At 41.4% G+C, this 20820-nt stretch overlaps 1 protein-coding gene and 2 long non-coding RNA genes across 4 annotated transcripts; 1 reads left to right on the top strand and 2 right to left on the bottom strand.

The window, feature by feature from the left end:
- Positions 1 to 36: 36 nt before the first annotated feature.
- LOC102993779 (nitric oxide-associated protein 1) lies at positions 37 to 11266 on the top strand. Its single transcript, XM_024132018.2, has 7 exons — positions 37 to 1209; positions 2360 to 2524; positions 3158 to 3363; positions 6095 to 6226; positions 7257 to 7373; positions 10382 to 10502; positions 10949 to 11266. The coding sequence occupies exons 1-7, from the start codon at positions 60 to 62 to the stop codon at positions 11149 to 11151; spliced, it is 2094 nt and encodes a 697-aa protein (XP_023987786.1). The 5' UTR covers positions 37 to 59; the 3' UTR covers positions 11152 to 11266.
- On the bottom strand, positions 3258 to 7277 carry LOC114486566 (uncharacterized). Its single transcript, XR_003680528.2, has 3 exons — positions 7192 to 7277; positions 5474 to 5855; positions 3258 to 3340 (listed from the first exon to the last, which is right to left on the bottom strand). It is a non-coding gene; the product is annotated as an uncharacterized lncRNA (long non-coding RNA).
- On the bottom strand, positions 10516 to 17640 carry LOC129392242 (uncharacterized). 2 transcript variants are annotated; one of them, XR_008617793.1, is made up of 4 exons: positions 17261 to 17640; positions 15487 to 15611; positions 11006 to 11127; positions 10516 to 10599 (listed from the first exon to the last, which is right to left on the bottom strand). It is a non-coding gene; the product is annotated as an uncharacterized lncRNA (long non-coding RNA). The 2 variants fall into 2 exon arrangements; XR_008617794.1 differs by lacking the exon at positions 15487 to 15611.
- Between the last annotated feature and the right edge of the window lie 3180 nt (positions 17641 to 20820).

Here is a 20820-nt window from a genome sequence, read left to right on the forward strand (position 1 = left end):
GGGCCACAGAGCACGTGCGAAAAGGTGGCTCAGCCCCTTTGCCCACGCCCGCGTTTCTCATGCTGCCCGCGGGCCTCACTTGTAGGCTGCTGTGCAGCTTCCTGCGGGGATCCACTCCCACGATAGCGCGCCATGGCCTCCGGGAGACGCTCCTCGAGAGGAGCTGTGCGGCCAACTCCACCTCCCGGCACCCATCCGGCCTGGGATGTGGGCCTCCCCGTGGCGCGAGAGCGACTGGGGATAATCAAGGAAGGGCTGACATGGAGGAGAGTTTTCTGTTCCCCGAGTACGTCCCGGATTCGGAGCCCGCAGTGACCCTCCAGGACCAGCTGCGGGAGCTGCAGCAGCGGCAGGAGGAGGAGGAGCGACGGGTGCTGCAGCGGCGGGAGGAGCGGCGGCAGCAGAAACTACGCACCGGCCGGCGGGTGCAGCCGGTCGTGGGGCACCCGGACGCGACAGTGCCTCCCAGCGGCCTGAACTGTTCGGGTTGCGGGGCGGAGCTGCACTGCCAGGACCCGGGAGTGCCCGGTTACCTGCCCAGCGAGAAGTTCCTCAGCGCGGCGGCGCAGGAGGACGGCGGGCTGGCGCAGACCGTGTGCCAGCGTTGCTGGCTGCTGGTGCATCACCGGCGCGCCCTGAACCTGCAGGTGAGTCGCGAGCAGTACATGGAGCTGGTGACCGCCGCGCTGCGGCGGCCCGAGCCCGCCCTGGTGCTGTACATGGTGGACCTGCTTGATCTGCCCGACGCCCTGCTGCCCCACCTGCCCGCGTTGGTGGGCCCCAAGCAGCTGATCGTGCTGGGAAACAAGGTGGACCTCCTGCCCCAGGATACTCCCGGCTACCGAAATCGGCTCCGGGAGCGACTGTGGGACGACTGTGCCCGCGCCGGGCTCCTGCCGCCCCCTGGCTACCGAAGGCCACAACACCCCAGCGGGGACCGGCCACGGGACGGGGAGGAGAATGCGAATCTCTCGCCCAGGTCCCGCACGGTGCTCAGAGACGTGCGGCTCATCAGCGCCAAGACTGGCTATGGAGTTGAAGAGTTGATCTCCGCGCTCCAGCGTTCCTGGCGCTACCGCGGCGACGTCTACCTGGTTGGCGCCACCAACGCTGGCAAGTCCACTCTCTTCAACACGCTCCTGGAGTCCGATTACTGCATCGCCAAGGGCGCTGAGGCTATCGACAAAGCCACCATCTCCTCTTGGCCTGGTGAGCCTTAGGACGCCCGTCCCCCCTTCGTATTTTTTTTGTTAATATTTATTTATTTATTTGGTTGTGCCTGATCTTAATTGAGGCAGGCAGGCTCCTTAGTTGCAGCACTTGGGCTCCTTAGTTGCGGCAGGCTGGCTTCTTAGTTGTGGCATGCATGTGGGATCTAGTTCCCTGACCAGGGATCAAACCCAGGCCTCCTGCATTGGGAGCGTGGAGTCTTACCCACTGCACCACCAGGGAAGTACCCTCCTTCGTTTTCTGAGAAGCTGGAAGTCTGATCATAGTTCATCAGGCACCTAGTCCTATATCCTTCCTTAATGTACACCAGGGGCTGGCTGGAGGCTTCCTTTAAAAATTCTCTACCTACTTCGGTCACATTTCTCTTTTGTGTCAGTTTAATGCTTGGAAATTCAGTACATGTTTTAGTAACTTTCCAATAGAAATAATTAGAGTACTTCTAGGTACCAGTCACTGTTCTAGGCACTGTAGATGAACCAGGGGACAAAGCAGTGTCTGCTCTCTTGGAGGCTTCCCTCGTAACTTTAGTTCTTTGTATGTTTCTCCAGAAAGTCCTTTTACTTTCTAAACCTCCTTCCACCCTTCAGTCTCACTCTTCATATCTTGAGTTTAGTCAGGAGAGTACTATACAGATTTACATTTGAATAATTCACTAATGCAATATATGTGGCTTTGTTGGAAAGAAATATCAACTTTGTGACTTTAAGAAACGTCTGTAGTAATTGCAAAATGGGTCCTTCTGTGACCTGTTTGTATCTAACAGTTGGCAAAGTGAACTACTTCATTTGATCCTTTGAAACCAGTGTTGAACTTTGCTTGATAAGCTGTACTTCTCTGTCAGGGACATTGGTTGACTTACACACAGAAGTGCTTTTATACCAGTTAGGAGTATGCAGAAGATGGAAAAAGATCAGGCCTATAGATTTGGTATTCAAATCCTGGTTGAGATTGTGGGCCGATCTCTGAACCTATTGCCTCATCTGTACAGTAAGAATAATTTTGAGGAGGGTTGTCATGAAAGTTAAGAGAAATAATCACAGTATCCAAGACAGTGTAGATCCTCATAAATGTTTTATTCCATTTTCTTGTACAATGTTTACAATAACATATGTATTCTTTGGTATTTCAGGTACTACATTAAACCTTCTGAAGTTTCCTATTTGTAACCCAACTCCTTACAGAATGTTTCAAAGGCAAAAAAGGCTTAAAAGAGATGCAACTGAAGCAGAAGAAGATCTCAGTCAGCAAGAACAAAATAAACTTAATCTCTTGAAAAAGTATGGTTATGTAGTAGGTAAGCATCTTCTATAGCAAAACTCTTCCTTAGGTCTATGCTAAAATTTTCTGTAGAACAACCTGAAATAGAGCTCTCTGGGGCTAGCCAGTTTTTGTGGGGAGAGACACTTCCTCTTTCTGGAACACAGAGGCCTTTTAGAGGCAAGGCTACTGTTTGGAAACCCAGAATTCATTGTGTTGGGAAAATTGAGACAGTAGATACTTGGAGAAATCCAGGAAAGGAAATGCAAATAACTGCCTATCTGGCCACTGTTAGCAACAGAAGCATTTTCACTAAGATACCAGCCCCCTCCTTACACACCAGTACAAGTTGTTGACCTGTAGCAGGTTTAAATTGGATTGTCCCCCTTTCCTTGGTATCTCTTTACAACCTTTCTTTACTAAAAACAGTTTGATTCCCAACACTCTCCCCCTTCACCCAGTGTGCACAGCCAGCCACACATACTTGATCATTGCAAGAGTCTGACTTCCACTGCATTTAGAAATAAAGCAAAAGTATCATTGTGGTCTCACTTCCTTCCAAACACCATTGTTAGTCCTAGTAACTTCTTCAAGGCAAACATAAGAACTACCTGTCTGGAGTCAAAAGCTTTAAAGGAGTGACTACTAACTTCAGTATAACTTGTTCTAGGAAGAGTTGGAAGAACATTCTTGTATTCAGAAAAACAGAAGGATAACGCTGCCTTTGAGTTTGATGCCGATTCACTTGCCTTTGACATGGGAAATGAACCTGTTATGGTTGCAGATAAATCCACCAAACGAGTAGAACTGACCCCACAAGATGTGAAGGATGCCCACTGGTTTTATGACACCCCTGGAATTACAAAAGAAAATTGTGTAGGTATTTAATGTCTTTTAGAAACATTAACTTTTAATTGCAAGAGTACTGTCTTAACTGGCAGAAAAAGAGGTATCCTTTCATTTTAGACTCAGTTCTGATTCATGCATAGAAGTGTTTCAGGGATGAATCTATATGCCATCAAGTACTGTATGCCATTTGGTAGAAGTCACTGCTAACAACCTACTTCTATCCTTGTGGTTGTTACCTTAGTTAGGGAGACATTTACAGAATCCTAGATTTTGAGGTTGGAAGAAATCATAAATATCACTGCAGTCCAGCCACCTGTTCCATGCTTGAGTTCCCTCTATAACGTATTCACCAGGAGGTGCATCCACCTTGAATTGAAGTAAGGAGTGACTCACCATCAGCTGAAGCAGTGTCACCTCACCTCCCAAGGTCACCCTGCTCTTTATATTCAGCCGAGCAGTGTCCCTGTAATTTGTACCTATTGTTCCCCAAAGGTGAATGGAACAAATATAATGTCTAGTTCCCTTTGCCAGACATTGAAATGTTTTAGAGTATAATATCCTCTCTCTTCCTCACTCTACCCTTTTCTTCTCTTTCATTAGTTCATCCAGCAAACATGGAGCACTTACTGTGCTGACATAATCCAGACGGTTTATCTTCATTTCCTATAACTATTCTGAGAATAGGCTATGAACAAAGGACCCTTTCCAGAATGAATTCTAATTTGTTTTTGTTCCTGAAAGTATGACACAAAGAACTTTCTTATGTAAGTGCCCTCAGATGAACCTAATTTAGAATAGGATCAACTCTACCTATCTTGCCCTTGTATATCTTTTCAGTCCAGTTGCAGGATCTCCCGGGCGACTTTGATTTTATCTTAAATTCAGCCTATATCCTACATATTTGTTATATCTCAGAACCTTTTATTCATTTGCAGTTTTTTTGTTGGTTTTTTTTTAAATTAATTAATTAATTAATTTATGGCTGGGTTGGGTCTTCATTGCTGCGTGTGGGCTTTCTCTAGTTGCGGTGAGCGAGGGCTACTCTTCGTTGCGGTGTGTGGGCTTCTCATTGCGGTGGCGTCTCTTGCTGCAGAGCATGGGCTCTAGGCATGCGGGCTTTAGTAGTTGTGGCATCAGTAGTTGTGGCACATGGGCTTAGTTGCTCCGCAGCATGTGGGATCTTCCCGGACCAGGGCTTGAACCCATGTCCCCTGCGTTGGCAGGCGGATTCTTAATCACTGTGCCACCAGGGAAGCCCTCATTTGCAGTTTTTATCATTATCCAAGTCATTGACTGAATCAAGTGTGTATCCAGGATACTGCCTTTCAACAGACCCACTAATCAGCTTCCTTGAATCTGGTTAGCGACCAGGTTCTAATTCACCTAGTTATCTCTGTATATCCCTGTGAAACAACATTAGATTCTTAGATACTTTTCCTTCCTTTGCCTCATCAGAATCACTTATAGTTTCATTCTCAGAATTTGATGTACCTATATCAATCTTTTAACTTTTTTTTTTTCTCTCCTAGAATAATTGTGTCCAGTCTTTACTTCCTTAGCAATCCAGAACTTCAGAGTAACTGTACTGCTTCCTAGTAATGTTCTATCACTTTAACTTCACCAACTCATTCTTCAGTTTTAGGCTCAGTTAGGTCAGGGATAGCAGTTACTTCAGTCATGTATATCCTCTTGTCAATTAGTAAGAAAGGCAAGACTTTGCTAACTCGCAAATTCCGATTTGCTAATTTGCAGTGAGACCCTCAGGTTTTTAGATATAAGAGTTCTCTCTCTCAGGCAGTTTGATTTTCTGTCAGTTTATTGATATATTTATTTAATGCCTTGAACCAGTGTTTCCCAAACTGAACCAAGGAACTCTATTGTGAAGTATTAGGGTCTCTGCTAAAAGCGTTAAACTATTTCTTTACTGCACGTGCTTTTAATGTGCTTTTTCAAGCACAAATACTGAAGAAAACTACTCACAGCCCCCTTATGTATTCTCTTGTGAGTCTCCCTAGATATCACATATTTTGTTATTTCCTTGTTATTTTTCTTAAGAAGCAAGTTCACAAAAGATTTTTAGCCATTTTTTTACTTTCTCAAAATTTTTTAAATCAGATTTTGATTCCCTAAGTCTTACCAGAATCTTGTACCGCCTGGCTTTTCTTTTCCAATTTCTCTAGTCTATTTAGGAACTCTTCATCCTTAGAAGCCACAGGATTCATAACTTTCTGTCATTTTTTTTTGCTATTTGGAGGAAATAAGGAAACCAAAGACTGGAATTTAGAAAAGCTTCTTCAAGCTCTTTACCTGCTCCAAGAATGGGGTGATCATTTTCATTTAATGCATGCATAGCTGCCACTAGGACAGAATATAGCACATTACCTTACGTTTATCTGAAAACTACTGCTCCCTAGAAGGCTTGACGAGAGAACATATTTTCACTCCTGGGATTGAATCATCAGTGTTTTCAGTTCACAACAAATTTGACAGAATTCGGAGGATGCTGCTGTTTCATATTCCTGTAAAGTTATTTTGCCATTACTCAAGGTTAAGTTGTGAAACAAGAGTAAACCCATCTATAAATTGATTCATTTAGAAAGAATATATGAATTTTATGTGCAGCAAATTCTAAAATACATACTTTGATTTATTGTGAAGCCTGGAATATATAATAGCTTTTTATCTTACAGGTAAAGCACGATATATCAGACGTTCATTGAAAGTAATTCTCTAAAAAAATCTGCCCTCTGCTTTACAGATTTTAAGTCTTCTAACAGAAAAAGAAGTAAATATTGTTTTGCCAACACATTCCATTGTTCCAAGAACTTTCATGCTTAAACCAGGAATGGTTCTATTTTTGGGTGCCATAGGCCGCATAGATTTTCTGAAGGTAAGGAAAGTCGGTACCATTGAAAAATGACTTTAGTATTGGGATTTACTTTAAGGAAGCAGATATACGATCAAGACTAGCAAAATGTTGATAACTAGGTCATGACTATGTGGGGGTTGGTATACTGTTCTTTCGTGTGTGTTTGAAAATGTCTATAATAAAAACCTGGGATAATGAAATGGGGGGAAAAAATGTAATAGGTCTTAAAAAACTATATCTTCAATAGGCAGTCGAGTGCCCCATACAGCTTGGAATTAAGCAAAGATACTTTCCCTCTCCTGTGGTATTGTCTTATGTGGAAATCAGAGGTCGTACCTTTAAGTGCAGGGTTAATATGCATTAAATAAATTCCACGCTCTTTATATTCCATGATGTGTATGCTTTTATAGATGTGTTTTTGGGTTTGGTATTCATTTACATAGCATCACTCAGAGATTTTAGAGCATCTATACAATTGATCCCCATTTTACCAAAGTGAGGAGAAAAATGGAAAATGAAACATGGATATGTCCAACAACACTGAATGCAACCTGCAAGCCACTGCCTTAGCACACTTCTTGGTTTTGTGTTTGTTCATAATTTGTTGGAAATTTAGGCTTACACACTTAAAACCTTATGTATTTCCATAGAGACCACAGAATGTTAACATTTTAAACCAAACTTTACACAGGGACACTTAAAGCAGACAGTATTTTCTTTTGTTTTTTATAATAGACGTTTGTTTGGTTTTTTTAAGTATCAACAAACCTACGGAAAGAATCATAGTTTTATATAAATGGGTGAAATGCAGTGCTTCTGCCATATTTTGCCCCTCCACCACCTTGGTTTTTTTGGCTGCACTGCACGGCATGCAGGATCTTAGTTCCCCAACCAGGGATCGAACCCGTACCCCCTGCAGTAGAAGTGCAGAGCCCTAACCACGGGACCACCAGGGAATTCCCCCAATTTTTTTTTTTTAATCATACCTTGTAATGTACTGGTTTTGCAAGTTTTTCATTATATGAAATAAGTTCCTTCTTCCTTTCTTAAGGGAAATCAGTCAGCTTGGTTTACAGTTGTGGCTTCCAACTTCCTTCCCGTTCACATTACTTCGTTGGACAAGGCGGACACTATATATCAGAAGCACGGGGGTCATACGTTACTCAAGGTGAGGCGACACGCTTTGATGGTTGCATAGTTAGGTTAACACACCCTGTGATAGTCCCACGGCCCTGCTAAAAAAGCCTTTGTTGGACAGAACCATCTTTGTTGCACCCTCAGCTAGCTCTCCCCTGATCTTGTTCACCTTGAGGATTTTGACTATAACGTGAGGTGGGCTCCTAGAGAAAAGGGATGTTGGATTGGACCGATCTTAGAATAGTGACAGAGCTGGGTTTTCTCTAGGTCATACTGTCCAATACGGTAGGCCCGTGTGCCTATTTAAATAAGTTAATTAAAATGAAATAAACTTTAAAATTTAGTTCTTCACTTGCACTAGCCACTCTTCAACTGCCTAGCGGTCACATCATTGCAGAAAGTTGTGCTGTATACTGTAAGTGAAGAGAAGTTACAGATTTTCTCACAACTGGGTGATGCTACTGGCATCTAGTGGGTAGAAGCCAGAGATGATGCTAAACATAATGCAATGCACAAGACAGCACCTCACAACACAGAATTATCAGGTCCAAAATGTGCGTAGTGCTGAGTTGAGAAGCCCTTGTATGAGTGGAAAAGCTCTCCTCCCAGGTTCTTAATCCCAGGCACTTAGAGGTTATCGTACCTCCTCTCTCCTGCTTTACTTGCTCCTTCCTTTGACCTGTTAAGCAGTGTGTTAAAATTTCTCTGATCTTTTTTTTTTAATATTTATTTATTTATTTATTTATTTATTTGGCTGCGCCAGGTCTTAGTTGTGGCACTTGGGATCTTCATTGCGGCATGTGTGTGGGATCTAGTCCCTTGACCAGGGATCAAACTTGGGCCCCCTGCATTGGTAGCACAGAGTCTTAACCATTGGACCACCAGGGAAGTCCCTCTCTAATCTTTTAAAAACAAAACAAAACTCAGTGTCCCGCTCATTCCTCCTCTTTACAATCAAGCTTACTCCTGCTCCTCACGTCCCATCTCTGCAGTCCCTGTTGTGCCCTTTCTATGCCACTGAAATTGTTCCAAGTTCACCAGAGACTGAATGGGGCCTGTTTACAGATCTTTAACCAGACATGGGTACACACTGTTGGCTAGTGTGTAGTGTATGACAGTTAAGATCTCTGGAGCCAGGCTGGGTCCAGATCCTACTCTGCTCCAGCACTTAACAAAGCTGTGTGACTTTAGGTAAGTTTCCTTTACCTCTCTCTGTTGTACCTACACCACGAGGTTGTGGAGAAGATCAAGTGCAATGGGACTGTTGTCACTGCTACGTAAGTATTTGTGGTGATGAAGATTATGGGACATCCTACTGCAAAAATAGCGGGTATGTCCAATGCAGAGGTGATTTACCATGAATTAATGCTCATACAACTGAAAATAAGTCAAAACACAAAATACACACCCACCCTTCAACAAGGATAAAACCAACCTGACTTGGGAAGTAAATGCTTCTTTCTCTCTGGATGCCTAAGAAAGCCAGAGTGAAACTAAAACTCCATCGAAATAACTGCCTTAAAGTTAATACTCCAGAGACACGTGGGATTTGCAGGGTAGGGCTCCACCCCCATGCATCTGTGTAGTCTTCAGAGTGGACTCACTGATACTTCTCAAAACAACACTGAGGCTTCTCTCCCGGTGTAATACACATGGTTTCTTGGGCTGCTCTGTGGCTCATCCTTGCCTTCCGGTTTTCTTACACACCTCCCAAGTCAAAGTCATTCCTGCCTCCTAATTATCACTGAGACCAGCCTCATCGTCCAAACTGTAATCTACTTCTTTAGGCTGTTTTGAGATCCTTAGGTATTTTCCCAGCTCCCAGTTTTACTGCGTTCTGCCCGCCCTACCCCACCACAGCTGTAGTTCTCAACCAGGGTTGACTCTTACCTCAAGGGAACATTTGACAAAGACTGGAGGCGTTTTTGGTTTTCACAACTTGCTGGATGCTGAGCAGAGGCTGCTAAAAATTGTGCAATGCACAGGACAGCCTCCCGAGACAAAGAATTATTTGGCCCAAAAGGTCAATAGTGCTGAGGTTGAGAAACCCTGCACTACGCAGATTTTTCCAAAATACAAAGCAGGCCACAGTATTCTTTTTTGATCCTTTTCTCTTTCCTGCTTATAATTCCTTAGTAGTTCCACATTACTGAGAGAAGTCTAAACTGATAGCCTCATCACTAATGCACACACACACACACATAACATACTCTGCACAGTTAAACTACAGTTCTCTGAACTCATTATCCTTTTTCCAATTTCTGTGTCTGTACATGATACTAACCCAGGATACCTTTCCACTGAGTAACTTTTATCTGTTTTTCAAATTCTGCTCTTCATTAATGTTTTCCTTGACCAAACCACGTTCATTACTTCCTTCACCATCACAGTACTTAGTAGATGCCTCTCATCACGTTTCTTACCTTGTAATTTATTTGCTGTTTCCACCTTCTGATCTCCTCGGGGGTAGGGACCATATAGAACATATTGTAATAGCTGTCTTTGTGTCCTTAGTGCTAAACACAGAGAGATCTGTTAATAAACAGTAAATTATTATCCATTTACTTCCAATTCATGGAAACACCTGTAAACATAGAAGCTGAATCTTACCCATTATCCATGTACCCTTGAGAGGTGATGAGGCAGGGATTAATCTCTGCGTCCAGCCAGGCCTGTTAGAACTAAGGTATTTGGAAGGATGTTGCTTTAATTGCCCAAAATTATTGTCTAAAGCTTTATGGAGGACTGTAAAAAAGTGTAAGCTAATAAAGCAAGATTCTGCTGTCTGGAGGTTACCACCAGATGGATGCCCGCACGGAGCCCTTGTCACTGGGATCTATAGGCTTCATCCCATCACAGAGCTCCCGGGTTTTTCATTTGACCTAGAAGTGACTTGAGGTTTTTTCAACAGTTGAATGTTTAAAAGGATTTTATTCTTGATACCTGTACAGTATTATCTTATCAGTGCCTTACTTAATATTAGAGTTATCAGGGGTTTAATTTGAACTTCCAAATATCTTCATCTCCTCCCAATGGAAGGTTCCAATGGGTGGAGAAGAAAGAATGGCAGGATTTCCTCCTCTTGTTGCTGAAGACATCACATTAGATGAAGGACTTGGGGAATCTGAAGCAGTGGCTGACATCAAGTTCTCCTCTGCAGGTAATTTTACACCAAGCACTTTTTTATTTTTTAATTTGGCCGCACCGCATGGCATGTGGGATCTTAGCTCCCTGATCAGGGATCGAACCTGCACCCCCTGTAATAGAAGCACAGAGTCTTATCAACTGAACCGCCAGGGAGGTCCCTACACTAAGCACTTTTTAAAAGGTGAATAAAGTAGCCTTACTGACTTTTAGTGTATTTTTATACAGATGTGCCTTAACTGACATAAGCTGAATATTTTAAGGAATACATACTAGATTATTCATAAGATGTAACCTACTCTGAAAATAAATCTGTATCTTTTCACAAATGCATTGTATGCTTTTAAAAAATAGAGTGAAAGACAGCAGTAGCCTCCCTTGGGTTTCCATTTTGAGCTGTGTTTGGTGTTTTTAATAAGATGGTTGCTCACACCATCTGTGTTCTGCCATGTTCTTGCATAGGCTGGGTAGCAGTAACGCCGCAGTTTAAGGACAAACTGCACCTCCGAGGCTACACACCTCAAGGAACAGTTCTGACGGTCCGGCGCCCACTCTTGCCACATGTAGTTAACATCAAAGGAGAGCGCATCCGGAAAAGCGTGGCCTATAAAACCAAAAAGCCTCCTGCCCTTGTGTACAATCTGCAGAAAAAGAAAAAAAGATAAATATATGAAGCTGACCTGTTCACATTGAAGATTAACAATACAGAACATACTGTATACATTGCATTGTATTAAATATTGCTATAATAAAGCCCTCTGCCACCCTTTTTAAGCTACCAAGGACCATGCCTCTTTTTAATGAATTGAGTTTGTAAACACGAGTTATTTTTTGGTAGGGTATGTATATGTATCTATCTATGGTTCAAATATACCTAAAATGGAGTTCTGCTACATTCAGGTTTCTCCCACTGCTATTTTTTGAAACCAGATGGCATTTCTAATTTGGAGGCTAGTTGAGAGAGCAGCTTAGCAGTTGGCATATGAAAAAATGGCAGAAAATCAATTTCTCCAAAATACATTGGCTTAAATGAGATAGAAGTGAGGAAGTGGCTTTGCTCCACATACTCATCCAAGGACCCAACTGGGGGAACACGCCGCAGCTTCCATCTCTGGGTCTAAGGTGGTTGCTCAAGTTGTCATCCTTTCGCAATGGGAAAAAGAAAAGAGACTGAAGAGCATGCAGCTCCCCTACTGAAAGGAAGGGGGAAGTGCTGGAAGTTACCCATTCACAGCATCCATTGGTCAACACTTACATGGCCACACCCCCCATGGGGAAGCTGGAGGATGTAGAGGGAAATGGGGATTTCAGACTTGTATTCCTTAAGGGAAGAAGGGGAGAATGGAAACTGGAAAACAAGTAGAAATTTCCCTTACATAATCTAAAAGGGCCTGAAAATCTTAGAAAAGGATTCATGTTATGTCTTTCTGGCATTCAGTTTCTTCTGCAAGGATAAGAGCACTTTAACCATTTTATCAACATTTGCCTGTAAACACTGTATAACATTACATCAGTCAGAAGTCTTGACCTTTATGTATTCCTAATTGAGTAAGTGGCACTAGAGCTGTGGACAATGAACTGGCCAGTCAAGTCCCAGATCCCGATGTTGAGATAAACGCTCGTGGAGTAAGCTGGCCTGAAACGCAGATCCATGAGCTTCCTATAGACTCAGGTTTAGCATGAACTTCTCAATAGTCCCATGTTCTCTGTCAACGTGTACACTCTAGCTCCCTTCTCACTAAGTCATTGTAGGATAAACGGTGTTTTAAAATGCAACTGTCAAAACTCTGTAGATCTCACTTTCATTGGGTTTCAAAGTGAATACTATTGACATCTTGGGGAAGGTAGTTCTTTATGTGCATCCTTCTTCCCCAGATATGAAAGGCCAGGAGCCACTTCCCAGCCCCATCCCTCATCGTGATAGTTGAGAAGTACCCCTGACGTTTCCAGACCCACCCTCTAGAGGGCGGTAGCTTCCCAAGTTGAGAAAATGATTGGTAGTCGATTTCTAGTTGATTTTGGAGAGAATGAAATACAGTTAATTTTACAAGTTAAAATTGTGACCATTATATTTCTATGTACTGTTCATAGTTTGGAGCTTAGGCCTGAATCTTTAGATTAAATGAAGAAAATATGGTAAACTTGGCATTTGTGGAAAAATACAGAACCCCAAAACTGATGCTGTATTTACCCTGAAAACTTATAATGTATTTTAGAGAGCAGAACATTTCTCCCTCCTTATCTTCTCTCTAGGCTTTTACACCTCTCTACTAGCAAAGATTCCATTTTTAAGTGTTCATAACTTATATTCTCAGGTTTCTCTTACCTCTAAAATTCAATGGTTACATTTTGACTGAGGCATATCTAAAAATGTTCCAATGTACCTTGCTAGCAGTTTCAAACAGTGCAATTTACTAAGTAAGTTTCAGTTTCCCTGGTTATATTAGTCTCTTTGGGTCATCATTTTCTCATCTATAAAATGAGGGAATTACACTATATATTTCTCAGTCCTAACCTTTTATGATTCTCAGCAAAAACAGGCAGGAAAGCCAGGAAAGGGTGGTTACAATACCTCAGACAAAAAAAAAAAAGGCCCTCCAAGCATAAGACAATGGAGAACTGCTGCTAGAATCTGCTATTAATTTACATTCTGCCAACCTAATGCAGCCCAGGATCACTGCCGGTCTATCCAACTGATCCACAGTGGATCTGCTATAAGAAAGTTCTCTTACTGTGTTGGTTTCTAAGTCAGCTTACTGATACTTCTTAATCCATTGATCTAAGTGCGACTGCCCTTCCATCACTAATCATTTACACTGTGGCAGCATGCAGGAATTAGTGAAGAGTAGAAATAAATGGCAAGGTGTCAGGACAGCCCCCTCCTGTCCACAGGACAGAGGTTGAAGTACCCCCATCTCTCTCCCCACTACCCCTGCGTCACCTTTAAAACAGCAGCATTTTCTTCAAAGTTACAAAGTGAAGCTTAACACATTTTGTATTTTTAATTACCATAAACAGCAAGCCCTACCAATCATCAGGGCTTTACTGTGTAGTTCCCCAGAGTCTAAACGTGTTTATGATACTTGGGACACTTCCCATGACAACCAAGTAAAAGTGGAGCACAGATGCAATCCTGTGTGCTTGTGTTTCTTGATCACTCAGACACTTTTTGCAAAATGGAAATCAAGGCTAGTTTCCTGCAGATGACTAACTTGGAGCTCCAGCTGTGCCAGACATGGCAGAGCTGTTATTCACTGAGTAGGCACCCAGCACTGAAGCTGAGGCGAGCTGTTTTGTAGATGGCCTCTAATCATTTACCCTGGCTTCCCTCCCACTTGGCTCTGTCTTGTGGAGCAATAGAATCATTTCCATTCTTTCTCAGAATGTTCCATTTTCTCTTGGCTGCTCTCCTCCTCCCCAGGGGATTGTTTTCTCTCAACTGTCAAAGAGTAGTGCTTAAACAATAAAAACAAAACTTCAGACTCATGTGACTCCAATAGATAGCACCTCTGCCTGCTCTTAATGTCTCTGTCATGTTGTCTGCCCCACTGATGCCCTGTAGTGGGTGGGAATGGCTAAAGATTAACATTTTAACATCATATAGGAATGATGACTCACTTTTCCCCTTCATGTCAAAGACCATCGATAGTCTCTCATTTAGTACAGGAGTTTCATGATCTGAATATACCTAAGAGCATACTTAATATACCCATGGCTTGGAGCCCCAGGTTCCTGTTTTGCAGAAGCTTCCTTTTGCTTCTCAAACAATCCTCAGAATTTACCTTCTGGCTAATCAACCTAGTGGAAGAATTTGGTCATAAACAGTCTCACTGGTAGGTGCAACAGGTACGATGCTTAATCACAGTCAGTACCTCTGGCCAGGAGCACTGGTAAATCTGAGAAAACTGAGGCCACACACACACAGACACATGTGCTAGAGGACACATCATCAGGTAATTCTGGACATGAGAGACTGCCAAGATCCTTTCTAACTTTTCAGTAAGTCCCTGGAAAATAGCCAGCATTCAGTGCAGGAATGAATGAATTAGGAGAACGAGAGGACTTTTCTATTTGTGGTGGTGTTTTTTGCCTTCCCTGAAAAATAGCAATAGAGCAGACTTAAATTTGCTTAATAGCACTGACACTTTTCTAGGGTTTCTTCCCGTCCTGCCTAAATGCAATATCTTAAGATAGTTGTATTTAAGACTATTCCTAGCTGCTATGATCACATGATAGCCCATATAGCTTCTTTTAATTCCTTACATTCTTGGAATATTACTAGTGGCTAGCCCTTATTTAGCATATACAATGAGCCAGGCACTGTTTTAAGCATTTTATATATGTTAACTGTATCCTTAGAACAACCCCATGTAGGAGGTATATACTATTATTACCTGTATTTAGAGATGAAGCTGAGGTAAAAGTAATTGCCCAGGGTCACACAACTAATGAGTGACAGAGCTGTGATTCAAACAAACACAAGCTCCAGTACCCTGTGGGTTTGTTTAATTATACAGTAAAAATGACTTTTTTCCCCCTTTCAATGTACAGTTCTATGGATTTTTAATATACGTATAGGTTCGTTTAACAACCATCATAATCAGGACAGAAAAGTTCCAACAGCACCCAGCTTTTTAACCACCCAACAATAATTCCTGTATTTACTAGAATCCATTACAAATCTAAAGGCGAGAACTTTTCAACCTTAGGAGGGAAATGTGTTATCTTAGAAAAGAAAACCACTTTGAAGACCTCCAAAGAAGGTAATGACACAATTTTCTTGTAAACTCTGTGTTAATGACACTTCCTAATTTCCTTTGAATCCTCCCATATATAATTCCAGCCTGAGAAGAATATTCCTAAAAAAAAAAAAATTCCTCAGAGCTGGTGTTTGTGTGTGTGTGTGCGTGTGTGTGATGTGCTGCACTCTTGCTGTCTGACTTCAGCAATGCTGCCCAAACCTAAACAAGTGTCCCACTGTGATTTCCATGCTGTCTTACCATCTCAGGCAGCTTTAAAACGAAAGTGCTTTCATAGCTGGCTGGAAATCTTTTCACATTGCTAGTGAGCTTTGCCAAGTACCACGGACAGATCACAGCATGAGTGGAGATCCCAACCCACAATCCTGATTAAGAAAATAGGAAATTACATATACAGGAAATTTGGAATGCAAACATCCAAAGAATTAGATCACTAAACTATCCTAAAATAGAAACCTATTTAAAATCCTGATCCTATTAGTGACATAGGAGAACTGGTGGTCCCTGTTTATTCACAAAACCAATAGCTTCAAAAACAAAATTTGGCCCTGAACTTGTTTAAAGGGCCTTGTCTTTTGTACTTGTGTAGCACTCATCCTGTTTCCTGTTCCTTTTCACATCTTACTTTCACTAAAAGGGGATCCTGGTTGCCCACTTAAAGGCTTTTTATTAATCTCCAGTTTTCCTCAGCATTTAACATCTGGCCTAAAAAGATTTTTTTCCTGTCTTTGACTTTAAACTATGGTTAAATATTCAACAGGAAGGAAAATTAGAAAAATGGGGACGACTGTCCCTTAAAATATCAGATAAAAGATGTATTTTATTGAAGCACTAGCTAAAGAAAATGTGTTTTTCACTGGACAACTAAGGCTATTACATAAAGTAATTCTGAGGAATGTGTTGAAGATTTGCAACACGGGGACTTGGCTAAGACTGTTCAATAAAAGAAAACAATGCTTAGCAGTCCCACTAACCCACCGACTCTACCATTCAGCGTGGCTTCAATAACTTCTAGGTACAGTTACTCATTTGTCAATTGGAAATGCTTCTTTTTTAACTAGATTGAGGGCATAATTAGGTTTGTATCCACATCTGTTGCTGAGCAGCTAACCACCCCAAAACTTAGTGACTTGAAACAAGCTTCTATTTGCTCTTTAGGTGGGCAGTTTAATCTGGGCTCAGCTCAGTGGTTCTCCCACTCTGCGGGGATGTGCATTTGCAGATCTCACTCCATGTCAGGAGCTTCAGCTGGGATGGCTGTAATAGGTGAGAAACCTGGACCTTTTCCCATGGGTTCCTCTCTCTACCTAGAATATCATCCTAAAGTAGGCCAGTTCAGGCTTGTTCACAAGGTCATCGTGTTCAGAAAAAGCCTGAGAGTAGAAGCTGCAAGGCCTCTGGAGGCTGAAGCTCAGAAACCACGCAATGTCACTCTGCTGCATTCTATTGGTCAAAGCAAGTCGCAATGGCAGCACAGACTCAAGCTGATTGGAAGGGCTGCAAAATCTGTGGCCACTTTCATCCACCACAAGGTTTCAGCATGTTCATCACCTTGAGGAAAATGCAGTATAACATGCTATATATTCTGACCTATGTGAAGAGAATCCACTGTAAATTTATCAAATAAGAAGTTTGATGCTAACTTAAATTTACCTCAGGGGTCAGAAACATAGAGCAGCTACGTGACTGAGAAAAGGGGAAACACAAGGCTGTAGGATTTTTATTTCATCGTAAATCTTTTAGGAACAGTTTGTTGTTGTTTTTAACTGTGGGTGTATTACTTTCCTAAATTCAAGATGACCAAAAACCCCATTCAGATGCAAATCTAGGCTATCTCCACTCCCTTACCACATCAATGCTGAATGTTAAATGAACACATTATCCATCACTTTGTTATTATAAGCAACACTAAATTAAACATCCCGAATATATACATCTTCTGTGTTAAAAAAAAAAATTTGAACATAAGAGTGCAAAACATGATTACTATTAGCAAATCTGAAAGAAGTTCTACCTTTTTTAAAAAAATTTATTTTTGGCTGCGTTGGTTCTTCGTTGCTGCACGCAGGCTTTTTAGTTGCAGCGAGTGGGCGTTATTCTTCGTTGCAGTGCGCAGGCCTCTCATTGCAGTGGCTTCTCTTGTTGCAGAGCACGGGTTCTAGGCGCATGGGCTTCAGTAGTTGTGGCTTACGGGCTCTCGAACGCAGGCTCAGTAGTTGCGCCTTATGCGCTTAGTTGCTCCACGGCATGTGGGATCTTCCTGGACCAGGGCTCGAACCCGTGTACCCTGCATTGGCAGGCGGATTCTTAACCACTGCGCCACCAGGGAAGCCCTGAAATAAGTTCTATCTTAGGAACACAAGCATAAACATAACTTGTAAGGCTGTAAGATATTATGGGCTCCCTGAATCACTCACTTCACATGGCGTCCACTTTCAAAGTACTTCCAGAGTGTCAACCAATTTTGGCAATAATTAAAGTGATAAAACCAGATATATCCATATAATAAAACATGATACAATAGTTGTAACGAATGAAAATAGTCCTAAATATTAAAGATCTCCAAATGCTACTCATTGCAGAGTATCAATCTCAGTTATGTAAAATGCACAAAATCAAGCATTTAACATGCATACACATATGGAGGTAAAGAGTTAAAATTAACCATTAATAGTAGTTAATTCTGAAGAAACAAATGAGAGTAAGAAGACTAGCAGGAAGAGAGCTAGTCAAGATAGATTTTAACGTGTTTGAGTTTTATTAAGTATGCAGTTGTAAGTGCATTATGTGATCTTTAAAAAGTAATTAGAGCACACACACAAAAAAAGAAATGAAAGGTGTGGTATTTCAAAATCAATATAAGAATTAGGATTCTGTTCTCTAAAATTGCCCCTTCTGGTGGTAGAATCTTGACCACTGGTAAATTTCCACAACTTAATCCTTAAGGCATTCCATCAAGCTTTCATAAATTTTATAGCACTGTTACAAAATAAGCAGAGAGAAATGTGATAAATCTGAGTTTCAGTCGTTCAGTGTAACAGTCTCACGAGAGTCTCATTTAGGGAGCCTTAAAGGGCACCCTCCCCCAACCCCACAGGATGAATGGGGGTAAACAAATGAGTGTGAGATAACACAGAAACAAGAACCTGGGTCTATGGGGAAAGGGGAAAGAAAGCTCTTTTTGATAGAGAATATCAGTTACCATAAAAGATATAATTGACTCAAGCAAAAAATCAATATACACTAAAATCACTGGGTTTGTTGAAAGATAAGATAATTTCGCTATATCATCCCACAGAATATTAATTACAAAGGAAAATAAATAACTTAGTGGAGAAATCTGGTAGACAACACATTAACCAAATAGTAAAAATTAACACAACCAATAATGGCATCATGTGCCTTCTGATGTAATGCACTAGTACTTACTATTCCTGCCAAGATGCATAACCTGAATTGAGGCATGAAGAAGCAATTAGAATAATCCAAATTAAGGAGCATTCTTTAAACAGCTTCCAACTCTTCATGTTGTGAAGGATGAATGCTAAGGAGTTATTCCAAATTAAAGGAAACTGAAGAGATGTGACAACTAAATACAATGAGGGATTAGGAACAGGGAGATTGTTAAAGATTAGTATTAAGCAATTTGGCACAATCTGAACTACACCAATCTTTAAAGTCCTGAATTTGATTTTTACAGTATGATTGTACAAGAGAATGCCCTTATCCTTAGGAGATACAAACTGAAGTATTCAGAGATGAAGGGGTATGCCTACAACTTAATTTCTGGGGGTCCACCACATAAGACACACATAATATACAGAAGGCAAATGTGAGTGGTGGATCCAAATAAGGGGTACACAAGATTTCAGGGTACCATTCCTCCAACTTCTCTTTAAGTTTAAACATGTTTCTTAAAGTCGCTTTCTCAAGACTTGCTATTTCCTGCTACTTGAGTGAACTCTCCTCCTTGCCTTGTTAATGCATCCAGACAATACCAAAGTCTATGAACCGAGATTTCTGTATTACCAGAATTTTTAAATTACAGTAAAACGACCATTGTATATTAATTAGTTGAAATCAAGGAGAAGCACACACACAATTCTTGGCCTGGGCAATCAACTATTTGCCCTTCTATGAGCCAGATATTGTTTTAGGTACTTGAGTAAAGCAGTGAATACAAAAGCATTCTGACTCTAGTGGAGATTACAATATCATCTGACACAAAAGCCCACATACTACTTTAACATTAAAAGCTATTTTGCAAGACATGGAAGAGAAGCAGGTGGCTTATACAACTTAATCAATGCCAAATAGAGGAAGCACTTTATATATTTAAGGATACTTACTTGCTTTGTTATCTAGTGGAAAAGGTCTTAATACTAAAACTACATGCCAAGCACTAGGCTAAGTGCTTAATAAGCACTTAACACTCGGGAATTCCCTGGCGGTCCAGTAGTTCCATACTCGGTGCTTCCAATGCCATTGCCCAGGTTCAATCCCTGATAGGGGAACTAAGATCCCATAAGCCATGCAGCACAGCCAAAAAAAATATTTAAAAAACCAACAAAAGCATTTAACACTCAAAAGCCACTCTATGGATAGAAGTACCATATGCCCCCATTTTCTGGATGAAGAGACAGGTTCAGTAAACTTAAAAATGATTTGCCCAATTACAGTAATAAGAGGCCCATCGTGAACCAGCTCTAATTGCAAGGCCAATTGCACTTAGTACAGCAAGCATCAAAACCCTTTAAAAAGGCATTTTGTGACACTGAAACTTCCCCTGATTACCAGAGATCAGTACATTATCCTTAGCATCTTCACCAGCCTGCCCTTATGGAGCTGAGGATGAGACCTCTGAAGTACTCTTGGAGGGGAGCTCATACTACCGTACCATTAACTCTGCCTACAAACTAGGGTCAAGCCCTTAGTGAGACACGAGCAGATTACAAGCATGGCCAAAGGGTAAACGTAAAATGGATGACTGAGAAAGGAGTAGCAAAGGACTGGAGAAACACACTTGTAACCAAACCCACTTGTAACTTGAAGGTAACAAACCAAGTCACACATCAATAACATTTATATATTCGTGGTAAATTCCCCATATATCCTTAGGCAGAAATTTTCATACTTCTTGTTATCGATTCCACCATGCCAATAAAATAAATGCTTGGAAATTCATTTTGCTTTTCGATGATGAAGAGTCTTGCAGGAGGGGAAAGAGGGTGAATCACTCATCAATTCAACAATATTCTTTCCTGACTCATGATCTTCTAGGTCACTTGCTGCATCAGGACAGAATGCAATACAGTTGTTCTGATGTTTCTCCAACTCACTCTCCCTTTTTTCTCAAGTCCACAAATACCTAAGCCTTCAACATACAGCACAACTCTTTATTTCCATTAACAAAGGAAGCAGAACCTTACTACAATATGGCTTATCACTTTCCCTTGGATTTCATTTTCATCTCAGACTTCCATTAGTAGAGTAAAACCCTTAAAATACTGCCCTAGCATTCAGTGAACATTCAATGTAAATTAATCTTATCTTCCCTTCAATGCATCTTTTTCC

This window comes from Physeter macrocephalus, chromosome 7 (genome assembly GCF_002837175.3).
Source record: "Physeter macrocephalus isolate SW-GA chromosome 7, ASM283717v5, whole genome shotgun sequence".
NCBI classification, from domain to species: Eukaryota; Metazoa; Chordata; class Mammalia; order Artiodactyla; family Physeteridae; genus Physeter; species Physeter macrocephalus.

Excerpts from the sequence above, each read along its gene's own strand:
- LOC102993779 (XM_024132018.2), top strand. The coding sequence starts at position 60 with ATGCTGCCCGCGGGCCTCACTTGTAGGCTGCTGTGCAGCTTCCTGCGG. Across the intron at positions 2,525-3,157 it reads AAAGTATGGTTATGTAGTAG|GAAGAGTTGGAAGAACATTC; the intron begins GTAAGCATCTTC and ends AACTTGTTCTAG. Across the intron at positions 6,227-7,256 it reads GCCGCATAGATTTTCTGAAG|GGAAATCAGTCAGCTTGGTT; the intron begins GTAAGGAAAGTC and ends TCCTTTCTTAAG.